Genomic DNA, 23,290 nt, shown 5'->3' on the forward strand with positions numbered 1-23,290 from the left:
TCAGTTGTCTCAAAGCTTAAACATCCTTTTTTAACCTATATCCCCCCCCAGCATCTACACTGATTGAAGTGGATTTAACAGGTGACATCAATCAATAAGGGATCATAGCTTTCACCTGGATTCACCTGGTAAGAGCAGATGTTCTTAATGTTTTGAACACTCAGTGCAATTTTCAATCAAGTGAAATCCATTAACTGTTTTTAGAGTGCATAATAATGTCTTGCTTGGACATATACTCCTCCTCATGTGTTTCCTGATTTTCCCCTTGAAAACGCTGCTCATGACTGTAAAGCGCTGCAGGGTAAAGAGATTCCGGCTGTATTGTGGAGCTGATTCCAACCATTTGTCCACTTGCTATATTTGTATTTGATAATGAGTTACTGCTGACATGTCTTCCCCTTCAAGGCACACACTGGAGCGTAAATGAGCTCAGAAAATTAAGGTCATTTAATGAGGATAGAAATGGTGCATTGAGACTCGTTTTTACCGTGATTTCCATTTAGCTGCACATGGATGGTGATTCACACAAGGTGGTTAAAGAATGGTTCAAATGGATCATATTTTCTTTGTTTTCATTTTTTTGCATGTACTGTGTGAATATAGACAGTGTGAGCAGGCTGACATGTTTTTGTGTTGGGCAATATATTATTTTGTAACAGTTGAATACATTCATGATAGGCTTTCAGTAATGTGTGAATTCTTTGCATGCATGCAGCAACAGAGTATGACGTATGATTTTCAGTCTATTATGCAGTATCTACAATTACCAAACAGTATTTTAAAAAATGAAAAGTGTACTTTGTAAGAACTTTGTCAATGAACTTAAACTGACTGGAACAGATCTCAGGATGAAATGCCTGAAAATCACATAAGTAGCTAAATCAGTCAATCTGTTCATCCTGATAATCATAAAAGCTCAGGCTGGCCCCTCCTTTGTTGTTTAACACAATCTTGACGCAAAAAAAAAAATGTTTTGACAGTGAGTGAGAAGCCTGTAACATAGACGGGATGACACATTATCCTAGGCTAGTTCTGTGTTTTTGTCTGTGAGGAAATGTAGTCTGAGGCGTGGAAAGATGGATCATCATTTTATTGCACACATGCATGCTCTCGCTCTCGCTCTCACGCCAAAGCACACACGCGAACACACACACACACATACACACAAATTCAAAAGCATGTTAGACTTTAAAAAGCTAGTCACCACCCTCACTGACTTTGGTATGCAATGACAGTTTTATTTAAAATTATTCAATTAAATAAAAAAAGATAGAAACTAAGAAATCCTTCTAAAAGGCACTTCTTTCAAAGTGACCACATACAGATTGTCAGCAGTGAAATGCAGCTACTAACCAAAATGTGCAGATACAGGCCATGTTTACTTGCTAGGTATTTGTGCTGCTAATGACAGTAGTTCCGCTTGAGAGTGCAGAGAAAACCTTCAGTCTCAGTATCTCTTCCATTCAGACATTGGTTGCATCGTATTGCTCAGATTTTTTCCAACACTGACTCTTTCCTATAGTTGTGTTCCCTGAAAGCTGTATAAAGAATATGTATTATTGGAAACAATGTCTTGTGTTTTATTGCTCAGATTGACATGTATTTGATAAGCATCACATTGCCCTTTAAAGCTCAACACCTGTAAAGAAGAGACTCAATTTCTAAATGCTCTATATTTGAATGGTGCCAGTTAATGAAGGTCCCACAGTGATGCTTCAATTAGTGTCACAATGTTACTGCATCTTACCCTAGATCATTGGACCGTACAGTTAATGTACATACCTTTTATTTACTTTGCATCATAAACATTTGCTCTAATTTAAAGTATGTTTCAATCCCCAAATAATCCACAGCTTTTAAAGCATTTGACATGAAGATTAAAACCTGAATATCGGATCAATCAAAAAATAGAAATGCAACAAAAGCCCTTTCAAAATGTGTAAAGAAAACAAAAGTATTGGATATTTGAGTAGATGCAGATATGCAGTATATAAGAAATAAATAACATTTAGAGGATAGAGGATATTACTTGTGGCATTTTAGCATTTACCAAGAGGTACACTGTCATAATCACTCATTGAATTTGAGTACATTCCCAGGAAAGAGAGCATTCATATTATTGTGCTGAAGTTGTCATCTTTGTCCAACTGGGATCACAACATTTATCTGACCTAAAAATGGTCAGACTACAGTTCTTATGCTGTAAAAGAAAGATGGCTTTGTCAATCAATTTGCTAGATCAACCTGGCACTGTGATTTGAAGCAGTCCTGTGTCTGTTTCAGAAATCCTTTTTAAAAGGTGGTCACATTGTGCTTGACTCAATCCATAATCCTTATTTTAGACAGTAAGGGTGTTTTTTTTGCCAATTTAAAGCAGTTTTCACATTTTCTACATTCAATTATGTGCAATAACAAGGCGTAATATTGTGATAATCCTTACTATACGGTATATAGACATTCATATCTGTAGTAATCTTTTAAGTACACAAAATTACGTACTGTAATAAAATAAATACAATTGATTTTGCAATCCATTAAACATTTACTCACATACAATAGATTTTGTCAAGAATGGAAAATGTAAATGATTGTAGCAATTAAGTGAGCATAATCAGTGAGCGTCAACATTGCTGATGTGCAAAACGTCTTATCGATAAAACAAACATGGCTGCATACCCACCACCAGTGTACAGGCGTGGAGGATACGTACTGTATCTCTGAGATTACACATTTCTCCATATATGGGTGTGAGCGTAGCAGTAGGGGTGCACATCTCAACACCATAGATAGATAGTCAGTGTGTATGACTGAGGTGTGCTCGTGGACCAAGCTGGGTAAGGACACCTTAAGGGACATGTAGTGAGGAAGAGAGTGAATTCACTGCTCCACGTCTCCCCCTTCGGTGGGTCTCAGTCACTGCATGGTTAGCCAGATCCAGCAGCCCCACAGCAGCTGTTTCATGTGTATCAGATAGACAGCCAGCGAGGCCTCCAGCTCCTCACACACACGCTGTGGGCGCCGGCGGTCCGTGCTGTACATGACCACGCCCAGCAGTGACATCAGCAGAAACAAGCAGGTGAACAGGGCCAGGTGGGGGCGTGGCGGTGACGTGTCATAGGCTGTGAACCAAAAGAGACCAACAACAAACTGTTGAATGATTTATGAATTGCAATAGCTCATCCAGTCTGCCCGCTCAGGTGTGAGGCGCATGGCATCTTCCTGATTCCAAAATTAATTTTCTCCACCCATTGTAGCTAGAGGCCTGCTTTTTTTGTGTTTTTGGTTATGGCTCTTTGTTAACTGTATAAAATGTTCCATACACCAGATACTGGACTGGAATATGCAATATTAACAGTGGAAACAAATGGCCCAGTTCATTTTGCATGGCCCGGTGCCCCGGTGGGTGAAGATTTCACTTAATCTGCAAATTCCTCCCACCTGGGGCAACGGGCCATGCAAAACAAACTCACTAGAGGGAGGAAAACCCATGCATCACAGTACAATATTAAAATGTCTACGATGGCATATTTTGACATGAATCACCACACAACAGTATTCCATAAACGGGTTTACTATAACAAGTCAGTAATGACCAGTCAGTAAGGGTGACACTTGCTTCATGCTCTTAGTAAGTTAATCATTGGGACCACTCTCAGACAGACTTACCAACTAAACAGTCATAGTATGGAACGTCTGCGAAACCGATAGATAATAAACAAGTAAATAACAGCTTCACATTGCACCTAGACATCTAGCTGCAGCCACAGTACACACATGCCTGGTGGCGTACAGCTACAATGGATGGCTGCACGTAATTAGCTATCTCTGTGTCACAGATTGTATGCTGACTCATTTGCATGCATAATTCATCATGAAGTGTAAATCACTTGATCATGTTTGTTCTTTTTCTAAATTCAGCATTGCATTAAATACTACAGTATCCTCAAGGGACAGTGTTTTACGATCTAATCACAGGATTTTACTGTATCTTGTTCATTTTCTTTTACAGCTACGCCATAACAATGCAGACCCCTTTGTGAGGTACATTGCCCCATAGAGAATGAGGAGAACAGTAGATTTAGCAGTATATCTCACCAATGTATTACTAAGAATTGCTTTATACATTTTGATATAGTGAGTGTTTAACTCCCCAAACCCAGTGGAATAGAGCTGAGTCAGTCCAATGATAAATGTGTTTCTTGTTTCTGCAGACCAGGGCCTCCGAGTGCAGTAAAGAAGTCAGAGTGATTGGGTAGAGGTGAGAATGCACCAGAAGGTAACCCTCTCCATCAGCTATAGTCTGACACACACGCTTTATCTCTCCTCGGCTCGTTACATGCACTGAATGGGCCCAGACTTTTAAAGCTAGGACAGGTCTTGTCCTCATGGCCTCCCTATGTTTGGTATTTGATCTCTTATCCTGCTGTGTCTCTCTCACCATGCACGGTGGTCTCAGGCTCCCGGAACCGGACCCGTCGCTCGCCTTTCCATCTGTGGCTGGGCTCCGAGTCTGATCCTGAGCCAGACCTCTTCAGTATGGACGTAGGGATTTTACCGTTGGTGACCTGAGGAGAGGGTGAGATATCATTAGAAGTGAGGACACAATGGACACCAGTTTTAAGTACATTGACTGAAAAAAAAGGTATTCTTAACAAAAGAGTGTCACCTTCGGTTTTGGTGTGTCATCCTGTGGACTGGGGTCTTTCCTGTGCCAGACATCGGAGTGTTTCTCCCGATGGGAATGGGAGTGGGAATGGGGAAGACCGTTGTTGAGTTTGTCTCTGAAGGACTCAGCAGCAGCAAACCTCTTGGACAGCACTGACACACACTGGTCCAGGGAGTCTAAGGAGTTAACCATGAGTCAACATTAGTCTCTAACTGTCAATGGAACCTGGAGTCAAGGTACAAGTAAACATGCAGACAAATACTGGGTAGATAGAGCTGAAGATGAAAGTTCAAAATACAAAACAAACATTTCTGTGTTGACTCCATCATGGCCATGTACACAGTTACAAAGCAATACACTAGCAATGTGTTATGATAGCTGTGCAATAGAATGAATAAGCAACATGTAGACGGCCCAACTATCAATAAAGGAATTTATAGGAGGCGTGCAGCACACACCCATAATGACAACTCCATGACAGCGATTTTAAGTCACAGAGAAATCACACTTTGTGTATGAAACTAAGTTAAGGTTACACAGAGAGAAAACAGTCATTTGGATGAAACGGGTACCCTGACAGTGACCTGGATTACATTGCAAAGACAAACTGTGTTCTTGCTTCAGCTGTTCTCTGTATTTATTTACAAATCTATTTTACCTAGGATATGGCCAAGAAGGTCAACCGGAATTAATGACAACGTACAATGTGAACTGTTGTCTTAGCAACCCATGGTCTACATGACCTGCTTTACTGAGCACCCTAGTCTGTGAAAGCTGACTCAACAGTTGATCTTAACATCTAAGGCACATTTCACCCAATGCAGACCTCTCTTCCCTAAAAATGTCAACTTTGGGAAATAATAGAAAATGAGCGAAGCATGAGCACAACATTACAGTGGCCTCAAACTGTCAAAGTATTTTATGTTCAGCTCTATATAAAACCACTTTGATGTCCAACAGCACAGTGAGTGTGTTATTTAATTTAACATTTCCTTGAGCTGACATCGTAGAGTACGAAGGTTAATTGGAATTCTGTATGCCACTTACAGTGCGGTGTGTGAGCTCAGGCAAGGTGGTTGTTCTTGGGTTTGTCATGCCACTGGAGAGTGCTTTGTGTTAACGTGGTGACAAGGTCTACACTACATCACCTCTCAGTGTACAGTGTGCATTTTTAACCACAAACTATCAAATATAAAACTCTTCGTCTGCCTGCGTGCTGTAAGGAAGGCTTGTCTGTCATACTGCCAGTACAGTACATGCTGTCACACTCAGCCACACTCATGACCATTTCAATAAGTCTATGGCTTTTATGGCTTTACTCAGCATGTCTATGGCTTTTACCTGAGTATTCTGTCTTGCCGATCTCTGCGTAGACGGTGGCCAGCAGCTCCAGACTCCTGTCTGTGATGGGGTGGTCGTTGCCAAAGGCCCTCTGGTGGATCTTAGTGGCTTTCCCACTGTACTCTAAAGCAAGATGAGGTCTGAAAGACAAAGGACAGGAACACATAGATAAGTAACATTTTATGGATTATTTTTGTATCAGTAGTAGTTTGTATCAGTAGTATCAGTAGATTATTTTTGTATCAGTAGTAGTTTGTATCAGTAGTATCAGTAGATTATTTTTGTATCAGTAGTAGTTTGTATCAGTAGTATCAGTAGATTATTTTTGTATCAGTAGTAGTTTGTATCAGTAGTATCAGTAGATTATTTTTGTATCAGTAGTAGTTTGTATCAGTAGTATCAGTAGATTATTTTTGTATCAGTAGTAGTTTGTATCAGTAGTATCAGTAGATTATTTTTGTATCAGTATGCTCATAACACTTAAACTAGAAAAAGCAGTTCATGTCATTCCAAAGAATCAACCTGGGCTTGGATTCGGGCTGAAATATATATTGTCTGGCACCCTTGGTTAATTTAATCCCATAAATAAATCCTTTCAGGGAGCACAACAATGGCTGACCTTAATCAAGCTTAGTGTGACGTGCTGCATTGTCAGGTGTGAGGATCGATGTCAGTGTTTGAAGCAGAGCAGCATGACAAATACAAACACACGTGGGCTGAGCTGTGATTAGATTTGGAGCAACGAGGCTGGGCCGATAGGGCTGTGGGCTCAAGGCCAGAGACCCAACCTTATGAAGCCAGTGGAAACGTCCAGGGCCTGCCAACTGCCAAGCTGCTGCCCTCCTCCTGGTTCCAGTGTGAATTACAAATGCCATGGCCACCACAGGTTGGTTTACTCTGCACCCTTCCATGGCTATCCCCCTCTGGAACAGAGTTAGGTGGGCATAGCATGGCATTACAGATTTCAACTCTGCTGCGCTCTCTGTATCTGTATCTGCCCGTGGGTAACACCACGCAAGGTCATTCATCACCCTCATGTGTGGCCATAGATGAGAGCAAGTCCCGTTTAGTGTGGCAGATTTCAGGATCGCTGTTCCACAACCATTATTCCCTTCAATTAGTAATGGCCAGGTGTCCTTTTGCACTGTTTAGAATGTCCTTTGAGGACATCCTATCGCCAAAGTACAGAGAAGCCCTTCAACGGCCGAAGGACTTCCTGCCACAGCGTTGAAAGATTCAGGAAGCACCACAAGAGAAGATGGGGCCTGGCGACTACAACAGCCTGTTATATTAGTCCAAAAGAAGTTCCTGTCCATCTCTTCCAGTTATCTCTTATTAGATCACAAATTCTAGCTAGGTGGCTGAAGTTAGCTAGTCTAGGGGTTAGGGTTAGGGGTTAGGGTTGAAGTTAGGGTTAAGTTTAGGTTTACGGGTAGAGTTAGCTAATAGGGTTAAGTGTTAATGTAACAGTATAACTTTAGTCTGTCCCCTCGCCCATACCCGGGCTCGAACCAGGGACCCTGGTGCACCACCGCTAACAAGCTAGCCATTTCACATCGGCTACATTAAGTAACAAGTACTTGCAACGTAGCTAAAAAGTACCAAAACCGTTACTAATTAGCTAAAATTGTCCCTGATGAGATTCGAACTCGCAACCTTTGGGTTATACTCCGACCAATCCACCCACTTTAGTTTTTGCCTTCAGTAACCATCTGTCTTCTGTAACAATACCAATCAAAACATATATTTAAATTTACATGTACTATGTTACGTCTAGTCAATGAGACCATTGTGCTGGAGACCCAAAACCAAAAGTATTGTACAAGAATGAGGTCAAACAGCAGAAACCAACTAGTGCTTGTCATTGTTTGCCCAGAAACCCAAGACCCTGGGTACAGCCATAAACAATCTCTACAATCTCATTCAAGATGAACCAGCTTCCTCACCTTATCCAACCATCACACCCCTCTCCCTATGCACCTGTTCCCCCCTTCCACCCTCTCAAGACAATCAGGCTTAATGCTTTAATCTTCCAACCAATGACAACATGGACAAATAAATGTTGATGTTACTGTCTTTGTGGCCTAACACAGTACCCCTGCATCAAGGACCAGATCCCTGTGTTCTGGTAACATTAGAGATGGTGGCCCTTTTCTCCAACTCCTCAAGTGAAATCAACCAGTTGGTTTTTGCATGGGGACCACGGATGCAAACACTTATTCCTGCACTTGTTTATTGGATGAGGAAATATCCATCCTGACGACATATGTTCAAAGCACTATAAAGATATAATCCGTCTTTCACTAACAATCAGGGGGGTATGTGTTACTGAGTTCAAACAACTGAAGATATGAGACAATCTACGGTTTAAATACGGTACATTTCTGTTAGAAATAAGAAAAGAAAAGCCATTTTGGAGACTGTTCCACCACATAGACAGTTCAGAAATGTAAACAATGCAAACAATGTCTCTGTGAGACAGTAATATCACTGTTAATCACCTTTTAAAGATATTGTACTCTCATATACAGCCTTTGCAAAGTAAAAAGAGCTAGACTGAGTATCAAAATACACAGCATAAATATAACTACAGCCTTTTTTCTTGCCTCTATACCCCTCAAACTCAACTCTGGACCCTGAAGCCAGTTCCACTGCATTTATTTATTGTTCCAACTGCATGTTTTCATTGTTCCCCTCTAATCAGGGACTGATTTAGACCTGGGACACCAGGTGGGTGCAATTATCAGGTATAACAGGAAACCAGCAGGTTCCTGACCTAGTAATAGTTGAATACCCCTGGTCAATACTGTATATTATACCATCTATACTGAGTGGACAAAACATTAGAAGCACCTTCCTAATATTGAGTTGCACCCTCTTTTGCCCTCAGAACAGCCTCAATTCGTCGGGGCATTGACACTGCAAGGTGTCCAAAGCGCTCCACAGGGATGCTGGCCCATATTGACTCCAAAGCTTCCCACAGTTGTGTCAAGTTGGCTTATTTTCCTTTGGAACGCGGACACACAGTAAACGGTTGAGCGTGAACATCCCAGCAGCAACCATTCTTGACAGACTCAAACCGGTGTGCCTGGCACCTATTACCATACCCTGTTGAAAAGCACTTAAATCACCCTCTGAATGGCACACACATACAATCCATGTCTCAGTTGATTCAGGGCTTAACAATCCTTCTTGAACCTGTCTCATCCCCTTCATCGACTTTGATTAAGTGGATTTAATAGATGACATCAATAAGGGATTATAGCTTTCACCTGGATTCACCTGGTCAGTGTATGTGATGGAAAGAGCAGGTGTTGTTAATGTTTTGTACACTCAGTTTATACCAGTGGTGTAAAGTACTTAATCATAAATACTTGAAAGTACTACTTAAGTAGTTTTTTTTGGGTATCTGTACTTCACTTTACTATTTGTATTTTTGACAACTTTTACTTTGAGTTCACTACATTCCTAAAGAAAATAATGTACTTTTTACTCCATATGTTTTCCCTGAAACCCAAATGTACTTGTTACGTTTTGAATGCATAGCAGGACAGAACGGGTCCAATTCACACAATTATCAAGAAAACATCCCTGGTCATCCGTATTGCCTATGGTCTGGCGGACTCACTAAACACAAATGCTTCGTTTTTAAATGATATCTGAGTGTTGGCATGTGCCCCTGGCTATCCGTAAATTTAAAAAACAAGAAAATTGTGCCGTCTAGTTCGCTTAATAAAATATTTATTTTATTATTCATACTTTTACTCTTACTTTTGATACTTAAGTATATTTAAAACCAAATACTTTTAGACTTTTACTCAAGTATTATTTTACTGGGTGACTTTTACTTAAGTCATTTTCTATTAAGGTATCTTTACTTTTACTCAAGTATGTCAATTGGGTACTTTTCCACCACTGGTGTATACTAATATATGCAGAATTGGACAATTATTCATATACACAATTACATTATTGATATTAAAAATGTAATTAGCGATATAAAAAATAAAAACAATTATATTAAAGATTGAATTATCAATTTAAAAAATGCAGTTCCTAATGTTTTGTACACTCAGTGTATAACAGGCATTTTAACAAGATAATTCTCTATTTGTTCATCCCGTCCTTACTTGAAACCCAGTATAGACCAACAAAAGTACAGAAAGGTCAGCAGAACAGAAACAGCTACACATCTTTTTTAATGAGAGGAAAACCAACAGTACTAAGCAACACTGTCCTTATTGCAAGTGAGGACATTTTGTGTTCTACTTGTTCACTGGGCCCAGAGAGCCTTTAGACACACAGAACACATAATAAATTAACCTATTTTTAATTACATACAGTATTGTAACACACAGCGGAAACAGCCTTTCACGTTATTCATCTCTACGCACCTTTTACTCACGATGCAGAGCTGGGCTAGCTGCTCCAGGTGCTGTGCCTGGGAGGCCTGATCCGATAGCTCCTCTGAGGACGCCCATCCTGTCCCTGCCGAGCCCAGCAAAGCCTCCTCCTGGGGGCCTGTTGCACACACACAGGTCATGTAATCAGACGCAGTCAGCTGCCCGCTAATGTCTGTCTCTATCCTTCTCTTTCTCACACTCTATCCCTCTCTCTCTTTCTATCCCCCTAACTCCCTCTCGCTCTGTCTCTGCCTCTCTCCACAGCAAGTAAACAGAATCCAAAAGGCTGGCGACGTGGTCTCTGGCAGGGCTGGCAGTGTGGAGATGAGAATGAAGTTAACAGCAGGATACAGTGGAGCCAACAGGATAGTGAGCAGAGGAGCAGAGGTAAGAGGGCAGGGAGAAGATACTGTGAGTCAAAACAAAACACTCACCACGCCCACAAGAGCAGTGACACAGCTACCAGCTTACACAGGCAAATACACAACTGACCTGACCCTGTTGGAAGTGGAGATTAGCCTACATAGAAGCGTTTACAGCCTAATGTTACAGAGAGGTAAAAGGAAAAGTAAAGTGGTTCAGAAATGGCAATAGGCAGACGGAAACTTTGAACAGGATGAGGTAAAAGAAAGAATAGGAAATAGGGTAGGTCCAATATATTTGACGGAGAATGAGAGAATGTGGAAATGGGCAAAGGTTTGAACAGGAGATTGAAGAGAGAGAGAGACAGAAGGTTGGTGGAGTGATTGTGATGCCAGAAGCAGAGAGCAGGCACAGTGCTGAATCACGGGCCTCAGTATTCCATGGCGCCACACAACTCTTTATGAGATAATGCCTAGCATGGCCATTAGTCTTCCCTGTCTGTCTCATAACTCCTGCTACCTCCGGCCCACGCAACACTGAGCTGCTGCAGCATCAGCAGCCTCCCGGCAGACAGACAGCAGCCTCCCAGCAGACAGACAGAGAGCAGCCTCCCGGCAGACAGACAGAGAGCAGCCTCCCGGGCACACAGACAGATAGCAGCCTCCCGGCAGACAGACAGAGAACAGCCTCTAGGCAGACAAACTAAGAGCAGCCTCCTGTCAGACAGACAGAGAAAGAGAGACAGAGAGTAGCCTCCTGGCAGTCAGACAGAGAGACAGACAGAAAGACAGAGATGAATGCAGACGTCTGTAGAGGAGAGGCAGCAGGTGACCGATGACTGGACACTTTAGGTGAACACTGTCTCAGAGCTATGCTATGTTAACAGCAAATAAAGATGGACCGAGGTTAAATGAATCACATGGTGCTTGTTGGGCTGTAAGGAATACGCCAGGCTCTCTGGTGGAGGTTTGTTTCTCTATTGTACAGAATCACACATTGCTCACTGGTATCAATTCAGATTTGTATATAACAAAAAGCAGGTAAACCCCCCCCACACACACACACACACACACACACGCACTGTATGTCATACTGTATACCGCAAAGTTGGCTTCTAGCAATTGCATTTCCTTGGGTACCATTACGACACTCCCTAATCACCAAGTTAGAGTGATAATACCCCCTTAATGTTCCCATGGTATAGATCTAGATGTACTTGCCTGTGCTCCCCTGAACAGCAGTGAGCTCGATCAGAGCAACCTCATAGAACATCTTCTCAGCCTGAATGAACTGCAGGGCCTTGCCGTCTGTTTATATAGGTGAAGGATCAGTTCTCTCAGGGATTAAGTCAGTTGTTGAAGTCAGAAACAGTGCTGTCGCCAGGCTCAACTACAATGTGTTGTGGTTTTTAATGGCTCCTGAACGTGACCTCAGCAAGTAACAAGCTCATCACCAATATTCTAAACAGACAAGCAACTGTAAACATAGATTCCAACATTCTAAACAGGCAAGAGACTGTAATCATAGATTCAACATTCTAAACAGACAAGCAACTGTAATCATAGATTCCAACATTCTAAACAGACAAGCAACTGTAATCATAGATTCCAACATTCTAAACAGACAAGCAACTGTAAACATAGATTCCAACATTCTAAACAGGCAAGAGACTGTAATCATAGATTCAACATTCTAAACAGACAAGAGACTGTAATCATAGATTCAACATTCTAAACAGACAAGCAACTGTAATCATAGATTCCAACATTCTAAACAGACAAGCAACTGTAATCATAGATTCCAACATTCTAAACAGACAAGCAACTGTAATCATAGATTCCAACATTCTAAACAGACAAGCAACTGTAATCATAGATTCCAACATTCTAAACAGACAAGCAACTGTAATCATAGATTCCAACATTCTAAACAGACAAGCAACTGTAATCATAGATTCCAACATTCTAAACAGACAAGCAACTGTAATCATAGATTCCAACATTCTAAACAGACAAGCAACTGTAATCATAGATTCCAACATTCTAAACAGACAAGCAACTGTAAACATAGATTCCAACATTCTAAACAGGCAAGAGACTGTAATCATAGATTCCAAGATTCTCTGTGAAGGCCTGAACTATAATAATCTGGACAGTCTCTTGTTTGTCCATGTTGATGTGCCAGAGTCTCTTGTATCGGATTCCATAATAACACACTAAATATGTGTTTTCCCTAAATATAGACTCAGGAGCCGAGTTTGTTCACTTTGTCAAAGGCATTCTGCATGCTGAAATAAATGCATCCCTTTGTAAGTCAACACCATTTACACTTGGCAAGGAAAATGTGCCTAAAATAAACCCAGACATAAACGGCCTACTTAAAAGTAGGAGCTCTCTGTTGCACGTGAGACCAGCCTTTGCTTGGTTCTATTTCTGAATGGTTGTGTGTGACCTATTGACATCTGTTAAAGTAGCACAGATACAAATTAAAGCTTTTTTTAATGTGTCGTATACAGTGAATACAGGCCACCAGAATGTTGGTAACAGCTTTCTACCTCTGTCAGAGCTAAAAAACAAACCAATGATTTGACCTGGATCTGAAAAACACAGCAGCTGGTCTCACTCATGGTGTCACTAAGAAAGAGTCCTCTGCCTGCACCACTCCCTTGAGCCCAGTTTTAAGGGCACATGTAAGCCTGCTCTTTCGAAAACATAACAAAATGGTAGCCTATGAAGACAGTAGCCTATAAATCCCGATCATAACTGTCCATGTGAAAGGAAAGAGGCTAACTTTTATGACTACACAGTAAAATCGCAAGAGTTAGTTAAACTCATATGGAGTCAAATGTAATGGAGTTTATATGGTCCTAACCCCATTTTGTGTTAAAATTACTCTGGTCATGGTGTTGATATTTTTGGGGTTAAAACTTCACTAAATGGAGTAAAATCCAACTCAGACAGTTGCTTAAATGTAACTCCAATTGCCATTTTAGACTTTTTGTGTTGTTTTGAATAAACAGTCAACTCCAGAAGAGTACATTTCTCTTTCAGTTTACTTCCTTTGAGTTATAAATGTCTAAAGCCTTATTTGAATATTTCCAAAATGTGTCACAGTATGGTGCTTTGCAACGTGATCTCCTCCCCTTCGTCTCTAGACTGATTGAAGTGGACTTAACAAGTGTCATCAATAAGGGATCATAGGTTTCACCTGGATTCAGCTGGTCAGTCTGTCATGGAAAGTTCCTAATGTTTTGTACACTCAGTGTATATGTGTATTTGAACCCATAATGTTTGAATTTAAGTTGTTTAAAAACTCCACGCAAAAAAATATATATTTTGGTATTCTTTTCATTATGTCAGTAATCAAGTTTAAGATATAGAACTTTCAAAATATAGAAATACAGTTGGTATGATGCATTTTGCAACTCGTTTCGTGGCTTAATACTGCATGCCGTTGTTTCAAGTTCTGTCTTTGCATTGTCATCAACTCCAATTCAGCTGGGGGCACAGAATATACTCATCTTAGTCCATTGTGGATTGATACTACAGTTTATGAAATGTCATAGGCTACAGTCATGACTAATACAACAGCAAAAAAACATCAAAGCTGTGTTCGAATACTCATACTAACTGCACTAACGGTACTATTTATGACATAAATTGAGTATGTATGATGTTTATTGGTCATAGTATAGATATTGTTAGTATGCCAAAGGTTCCCGGATATCATACTAAATTCTCCAAAATACACTACCGTTCAAAAGTTTGGGGTCACTTAGAAATGTCCTTGTTTTCCATGAAAACATACATGAAATGATTGGAAAATTAATAGGAAATATAGTCAAGACGTTGACAAGGTTATAAATAATGATTTTTTATTTAAATAATAATTGTGTCCTTCAAGCTTTGCTTTCGTCAAAGAATCCTCCATTTGCAGTAATTACAGCCTTGCAGACCTTTGGCATTCTAGTTGTCAATTTGTTGAGGTAATCTGAAGAGATTTCACCCCATGCTTCCTGAAACACCTCCCACAAATTGGATTAGCTTGATGGGCACTTCTTATGTCCCATACGGTGAAGCTGCTCCCACAACAGCTCAATAGGGTTGAGATCCTGTGACTGTGATGGCCATTCCATTATAGACAGAATACCAGCTGACTGCTTCTTCTCTAAATAGTTATTGCATAGTTTGGAGCTATGCTTTGGGTCATTGTCCTGTTGTAGGAGGAAATTGGCTCCAAATAAGTGCCGTCCACAGGGTATAACATGGTGTTACAAAATGGAGTGATAGCCTTCCTTCTTCAAGATCACTTTTATCCTGTACAAATCTCCCACAGTTTTCAACTGGATTAGCTAACTAATCCAACAGTTTGCCTTGGATTAGCTAACGTGCCATTGGAACACAGGAGAGATGGCTGCTGATAATGGGCCTCTGTATGCCTAAATAATCTGCAGTTTCCAGGTACAATAGTCATTTACAACATTAACAATGTCCACACTGTATTTTTGATCAATTTGATGCTATTTTAATGGACAAAAAATATGCTTTTCTTTCAAATACAAGGACATTTCTATGTGACCCCAAACTTTTGAACGGTAGTGTATGATGTATACAAGCATTGGACACTATTTCCGTGCTTTTAGGGCCCATAATGCAATTCTTCTGAAAATGAGCGCGACTTCCCAACATTTTCAGATTTGAAGTAAATGGCGGAAATATGCAGCCGAAGTCCGACGAGAGCGGATACAAATGAATTATTTTAACTTATTATGACAAATGTTAAGAAAATGTTGAGCAATGTAATAAAGTAATGACTTTTCAAATAAGTTACGTTGGCCCACAATTTGTTAGCTACGCTATCCTTATCATCAAATCAAATGTATTTATAATTCCCTTCGTACATCAGCTGACATCTCAAAGTGCTGTACTGAAACCCAGCCTAAAACCCCAAACAGCAGGCAATGCAGGTGTAGAAGCACGCAGTATGCAGTATGTACCGGTATGCAGTATGTACCGGTATGTTAGCTAGCTACCTAAAGTAACGTTAGTTGGTTACTAATACATCGAACGTGCCAGTATATAATCTATATGCTATCTAACTAACTACCCAATGTTTATTGACTTGATTATTCACGTCATTCTTAATAAAGCTAAGTGGTATAGTCGTTGTGCGTTCTCAATGGACATTGTTAATTCGCTCTGGCTATCTACTCCGATTTCAGAACACTCTCGTCTGAGTGTGCCAGAGCGCAGAATAACTTGAATTTTTGAACGCTTGACTGCCGTTGTGAGGTCAGAATGCTTGGATCAACCCTACACCTCCGCCAAAGCATCCATTGTGCGCTCTGAATGCTCCGAGAGCGACGAATGCCCAGAGCTTGCTCTGGCCCTCCAGATTGAATTTACGAACACACCCGAAATCGTATGATGTCTAGATAGTACTTTGTTACGCTAACAAGCTAGCAAGAGGTTGTATAGCGACAGCATCAACTGCCGGTAGACAGGCGAAGTGCTAGTATGCTCAACTGAAAGGATACTGTTAATTTAAAGTATATTAAAATTAACTAATAGTATAAAGTATGTAGTATATACTCATTAAGTATGTAGTATGTTAGTATGGTTATTCGATCACAGCTCCAGTGTTTTGACAGTCAACATAGATGAAATTGGTTTCAAGGAGTATAGGCCGAAATGTCTTTACACATCACACTTTGCCTCAAACAAAAAATACTAGGCTCCCACAAATTATTTTGTATGTGTGAGGCACGTTCTCAATAAGCAATATATAGCATAGGCCTACCATTGACATGGCATTATAGGACTGACATTTTTTAATAGCCTATGTTTGGAGGACCATATCTTTGGTAACTGGACAAGAGGCATGGGTACCATCCGAATGGAGTATGCACTGCAGGTAGACCTACAGTACCAGTCAAAGGTTTGGACACACCTACTCACAAATGCTAAGAGTGCAAAGCTGTCATCAAGGCAAAGGGTGGCTACTTTGTAGAATCTAAAATCTATTTTGATTTGTTTAACCCTTTTTTGGTTATAATGTGTTATTTCATAGTTTTGATGTCTTTACTATTATTCTACAATGTATAAAATAGTAAAAATAAAGAAAAACCTTTGAATGAGCAGGTGTGTCCAAACTTTTGACTGGTGCTGAATGTGAATTGTGAATAATGCAAAAGCATGTAGGCAAAGTTTGTTAATGAAATGAAATGGAAAACAAGCAGGAAAATAACAACAACAAAATCTAAATAGGAGTGTCACCAGATTATCTAATCTCTCATTCCATGATGGACATTTAACTGCCAAGCTTGATCTTTTAATAAAACTTTGGTGATTAAGATTTATTTCTAAATGTGTCATGAGCCAAACACTTTATCGATAGTCTTAACTACTTGGCCAATGCATTGGGCATGACAAAAAAACAGCCTTCATTGCTGTGCTTGGTTTTTAATCAAATTAAACTAAATGGGCAAGAACATTTGTTTTTTTATGTACCGGTACCTCAATTCAAGGTTTACGGGCACGAAAAGCACATCCCTCTTGTTCCATGTGCATATGGCCACTGTGCTTCCTGGTTGGATAGGCTGCCCTTCCATTGTCAAAATCAATGCCATAACCAACCAAGTTACCACTACAACCAGCTTTCGGTTGCTCTTAAATATCCTCACCAGCGCATACTGAAATTGGCACTTTGGTGCACATTTCTAAGGACACACCTCTGATATTGCCACCCTTCCCAACTCAGTGCAAGCAAGGTCATATTAGACAGGTAAATGACCAATCCTGGCTCTAGGATTTGCGCTCGCTTAATGGCAGCCGAAAATGAAGCCCTATAGCTCGTATATAAAAGCCCGGCTGAGGTAGACATATTGGGCTGATGACAGACAGTTGTGGGTTAACTCCAGGGTTTACTGGGCCACTGATGTAATGACTGTTGATGGTCATTACAGACACCGCTTTTCACAGGCCAACAAATCAGATGTCTGGAGATGCGTTCACGACTAATACATTCAGTATGGATTACCAAACAGATAGAACTGCATTGTATTTCCTGGCATATTAACTGTACCCACTCAATCCATCTCTTTACTTTTTCATGAAAAAGCATTCAATACAACGTGATGCCTCAAGCAAATCAGCCCAAAGTGAAATGTGCAATCTGAAATTAATGTGCTTTGAAATTTCTTTAAATCCTTTAATTCATGGCTACTTGCTCATCTGGGCCAGGGGCTCTTTAATTAGGTCAGGTGGAAATGTCCGACAGATCTCACCTCATTAAAAGGAGGAAAATCGCCATCGCCCGATCTCGTTGCTTTCTCTTCCTTAACTCTATCTAATCCAGGCATTCTGTGCCTCCATAAATCCACACTTCTCAGTAAATATACCACTTGATGGTTAAAGGAATTCCTGCCTCAGTCTCATTCATTCCTCTGTCACCTGACAGGTGACCTGTTCACCTTCACTGCCAGTCATCCTACCTATCCAGCTACCCACACAGATTCCACAAATCTTTCAAAATCATTTGAGAGTGAAATTGAATTGACAGATGAGTATACTTTCTATGGAAGAAATGTCAATAAACAAAATGGAGCCAAGATGGATTTTGGCCAGAGGGACAGAGGTCACTTCTGAATTCTGGCAGCTCTGAGAAGAATTTCAGCACCAGGGAGTTATTATCCTGGCATTTGATGCTGAATTGATGCTATGGAGTCTGTGCTTGTGAATCTATGAGTTTCCATCAGTCAGCTAAATTAGTCTGACTCTTCATCCCCCTCACTCCCCTGAGAACCTCCCCAAATACAGTTGAAGTCAGAAGTTTACATACACCTTAGCCAAGTACATTTAAACTCAGTTTTTCACAAATCCTGACATTGAATCCGAGTAAAAATTCCCTGTCTTAGGTCACTTAGGATCACCACTTTATTTTAAGAATGTGAAATGTCAGAATAATAGTAGAGAGAAGGATTTATTTCAGCTTTTATTTATTTCATCACATTCCCAGTGGGACCGAAGTTTACATACACTCAAATAGTATTTGGTAGCATTGCCTTTAAACTATTTAACTTGGGTCAAACATTTCAGGTAGCCTTCCACAAGCTTCCCACAATAAATTGGGTGACTTTTGGCCCATTCCTCCTTACAGAGCTGGTGTAACTGAGTCAGTTTTGTAGGCCTCCTTACTCACACACACTTTTTCAGTTCTGCCCACAAATTTTCTATAGGATTGATGTCAGGGCTTTGTGATGGCCATTCCAATACCTTGACTTTGTTGTCCTTAAGCCATTTTGCCACAACTTTGGAAGTGTGCTTGGGGTCATTGTCCATTTGGAAGACCCATTTGCGACCAAGCTTTAGCTTCCTGACTGATGTCTTGAGATGCTGCTTCAATATATCCACATACTTTTCCTGCCTCATGATGCCATCCATTTTGTGAAGTGCACCAGTCCCTCCCGCAGCAAAGCACCCCCACAACATGATACTCCTACCCCCATGCTTCACGGTTGGGATGGTGTTCTTCGGATCGCAAGCCTCCCCTTTGTCTCTTTCTTGTGTCATGCACAAAGTAGATGCCCTAACTGACTTGCCAAACTATAGTTTGTTAACAAGAAATTTGTGGAGTGGTTGAAAAATTAGTTTTAATGACTCCAACCTAGTGTATGTAAACTTCCGACTTCAACTGTACAACCCAGAGAGCATTGTTCAACTCTGGCTCTGCCCAGCCACATGACTATCCTGTTTTAATTTGTCTTCAGGGACCAGGGACTCTAACTGACTCTGTCATGTATCCAACTATTCTGGCCTGTTCTCTGTGTCGACAAAAATACATGTCTGGATCATACTGAGTTTCACATAAAGTTCCATAACAACAACTCAAATTACTTTGTGAATGAATAAAAATATTTACTTTGAATCATTACAGTGTTAATGATATACTTGCTGTAGTCAGAGTAGCTCACATGGTGACGCAACCCATGACCTCTGCCTATAAAGTTTATATAATGTTACTGTTAACAATTCTGCCATAATTATTCATGATCCTATGTGTCTGGTTCATGTCCAAAGACAATCCTGCCATGACCGATGAGCCTCTTAACTAGATGAGTTCTGAGGACATGAGCAGACTATGAATAGCTCTATTGATGAAGTCAGCCCAGTAAATCAACCTATTTTGGGAGATGGGTTGTGAAGAGCTGGGTCTTGCTGAGGCAGATAAGTTGACCTGGCGTGTAAAGTGTTTCAGTGTCTCAGTAACAGATAGGAGTGCCATGGGAAGAGGTTATAGATCCTGCAACACTACACCCATCTTATCTGAGCACTATACTGCACTGGCCTATAGTGGATAATGGCGGTGGTGGTGACACACAGCCACTGCAGAATACAGGTTAATTTGTTTTCTCATACTCTGTGTTGTGGGGAGATAAGCACTTACAAATCCTCTTAGGAGAAAGACACAGGGTTTGTGCCCTATTCAAAATCTTGAGCATTCTGGGACAAAGCCGTGATTATATTCTGGCCCAAGGACACTCTTTCTACAGTGCATTCTCTGTACAGTCAAATCACATTTTGTGCTGGAACTCACCATGCCCGCTGCCACCAAAAATGGAAACAATCTTCTGTTCCCCATTATACTCACAGGTGTAGGCTTTTCATGCAAAGATAGTACTAATAGTTCTCTGGAAGTGGGGGTCAGATAAGGGCTAGGGGTTTGGTTTCACAAGGCCTCTGTTGGTGTGTAAAGGATACAATTATTTTCGGAGATGAAGAGTTCAGCAATCTGTAATCACAGAGGAAAACACATATCAGGATTGTATGATATGAATACGCTACACAATGAAATTACTATCTGCATTCTACTCAGATCACCATGTATGAGCCTTCTCAGTCCACTATTCTCATATCAGCTACTATATTGTGGTGAGTAATGGACAACTCCTCTCTGTCAGAACTGTAGGTAATTCCGTACTGACATACTGTATTATACACTATACATGGACCAGTTCAAACACTCTTATTCTTGCAGAGCAGATGACATATTTACAAGTTTGGCGTTATGGCATATTACTTACATTCAAAAGAGCCATTTGACATTTTTCTGTCTGTTCTTGTGCTAGACAGACAGACAGACTCCTTCTCTTCACCGTGTACCGTGCACTGTCAACAGGAAACATGCTGATCCTGTGCTGTGAGTGGCAACATGACGTTTCACATTGGTGAAGGTTGTATTGGTATGTATAGTGTGACTTGTGTCTGTATAGTATATGGTAATGTACAGTATGAGTAACAGGCATACACACACTGCATTTGCGAATCAGTAAAAGTGTCAGTACTGTATGTTACAGTATGTATGGTATCAGTATTGTGGTGAGTGTGTTTTGTGTCTGTGTGCTCATATGTATGTACACCACAAGTGTGTGCATTTGTCTGTTGACCCTGGACGTTTGTGTGCGCAAACATGCATCTACAGTATGCGTGTCTGTATTTTTGTGCGTGTATGTGCATGTATACATGTGTGTGGGAGAGTGAGTGATCATCCAGATATCAAGGTCGTTGGCTCACCTGATGCAGGCAGTTTGGCAGCGAGGTAAAGCTCTGAACATGCCTCAACCCCAGCAGAGAGCTGAGGAAGCAGTGTAGGGCGGCCTGGTACTCCCCCTGCTGCTGGAGCTGCTGTCCCAGCTGAAACAGGCCCTCCCTCCCCCCGTTCAGCATCCCCAGTCCCAGCCAGAGGCAGAGCTGCCTCCCATCGGAGCTCTGCCAGCCAGGGACAAATGCTCCACTCCACCCAACTCTACTACAGCCCCAGAGCAGAGAGGATAAAAAAGAATGAAAACAGCCCTGAGATAAAAAATACAGCAGAGATAGGGTTTAGAAGAGCCAGACTACAGAACGGCTTCCACTCAGTCTCATCTATCCACAGGAACTCAAGGGCAGGTGACGAGCTGAGCTAAAGAGCAAGCGGAGGCAGGCTGAGAGAGGCTCAATGGCTGAGAGAAGACAGATCCACGCCCCTCCCTCTCCTCCCACGCTGCATCAGGAAAGGAGGAGAGGAAGTCAGAGGGGATTTGTTCACTGACTGGCAGAGCCCACGACCAATCACTGTTTTACTCACGTACAGTAGACCAGCCAGCGTGTGTGAGCAGTCTCAGCAAGTAGGAAATGGAGCTGTCGACTGAGCACTGTGGCTGGCTTTCCCTCACTCCTTATGAAACCAAACTGCAGGGCTTTAAGCTTCTGCAAGGATTCACTACTGTGCACGCTTAATATATTAGATTTGTTAATTTCATATAATTTCAGGATACACTGACCTAATTTGTCTAGTGCACTCGTACAGCAATTTTGTGCAAGTGTGAAAACATGTCTTGGGGGGAAGGAATTAAATCAAGAAATCTTAATGCTTTACTTATGGTTTATAAATGAGAAGCCTGTGAAAATGTGCAATGTCCATACACAGACTTGAGAATGTGCTTGAGAAAGAAATTCAATATGTCTACATGTTTCCCTGAGTAGCATAAGCACATGGACGTTTTAACATATATTCATAACATTTTTATATTGATATATATCTTTTTTTATAATAATAATTACATATTTGATATCAATAATAAAAAAAAATTATATCAACAATTTTTGGGGATGTCAATGCACTTCATGAAGGCGGGATTGCATGTGCATGCTTCTACATACAGTCGCTAGTCTACACACCCCTTGTACGATCTTCACATTTTGCTGCCTTAAAATGTAATCTAAAAAGAGACGTGCAAGGCTAGATTTATTTCCTATAGATCTACACAATTTGCTCCTCTTTTTCAAAGTAAAATAAAAATTATAGAACATTTTACAAATGAATACAAAAATAAGAAATGAAAATGTGTTAATGACGTGTCTTCACACCCCAGATTTAATATGTGGTGTCACGACTTCTGCTGAAGTTGGTTCCTCTCCCTGTTTGTGCGGTGTTCGGCGGTCGACGTCACCGGTCTTCTAGCCATCGCCGATCCATTTTTCATTTTCTATTTGTTTTGTCTTGTTTTCCCACACACCTGGATTTCATTTCCCTCATTACTTGTTGTGTATTTAACCCTCTGTTCCCCCCATGTCTTTGTGTGGTATTGTTTGTTTGTAAGTGCTTGTGCACATGTTGACTGGTGCGTGTCGGGTTTTGTACCCATGTTGTTATTTTCTTGATGCCGTTGGTTTTGGTATTAAACTGCTCTGGCTATTACCTAGTTATGCTCTCCTGCGTCTGACTTCCCTGCACCAGTTATGCACCCCTTACATGTGGTGGAAGCACCTTTGGCAGCCATTACAGTTGTGAATCATTTTGAAAAATATTCTTCTAGCCTTGCATGACTTTAATGGCAACATATCCATTGCTTTTATCAAAAATACTCAAGCTCAGTAAATTTGATTGAGATTCATTGATGGACAACAACATTCAATTCTTGTCACTGATTTACAAGCAGATTTAGGTCAGGACTGGGACTACAAGATTCTTTCTTGAA

At 40.8% G+C, this 23,290-nt stretch overlaps 1 protein-coding gene across 4 annotated transcripts; it reads right to left on the minus strand.

Moving 5' to 3' along the window:
• Positions 1-1,072: 1,072 nt before the first annotated feature.
• LOC112256732 lies at positions 1,073-22,393 on the minus strand. Of its 4 annotated transcripts, XM_024430187.2 has the most exons (10): positions 21,345-22,393; positions 20,855-20,968; positions 20,532-20,562; positions 11,994-12,080; positions 10,402-10,528; positions 6,008-6,147; positions 4,667-4,842; positions 4,439-4,565; positions 3,667-3,693; positions 1,073-3,119 (listed from the first exon to the last, which is right to left on the minus strand). In XM_024430187.2, the coding sequence occupies exons 1-10, from the start codon at positions 21,495-21,497 to the stop codon at positions 2,914-2,916; spliced, it is 1,188 nt and encodes a 395-aa protein (XP_024285955.2). In that variant the 5' UTR covers positions 21,498-22,393; the 3' UTR covers positions 1,073-2,913. The 4 variants fall into 4 exon arrangements, with proteins under 4 accessions (XP_024285955.2, XP_024285957.2, XP_024285956.2 ...); XM_024430189.2 differs by lacking the exon at positions 20,855-20,968 and having other exon boundaries at positions 21,345-22,387; XM_024430188.2 differs by lacking the exon at positions 3,667-3,693 and having other exon boundaries at positions 21,345-22,384.
• Between the last annotated feature and the right edge of the window lie 897 nt (positions 22,394-23,290).

Source organism: Oncorhynchus tshawytscha, linkage group LG08 (genome assembly GCF_018296145.1).
Source record: "Oncorhynchus tshawytscha isolate Ot180627B linkage group LG08, Otsh_v2.0, whole genome shotgun sequence".
In the NCBI taxonomy this organism is placed as follows: Eukaryota; Metazoa; Chordata; class Actinopteri; order Salmoniformes; family Salmonidae; genus Oncorhynchus; species Oncorhynchus tshawytscha.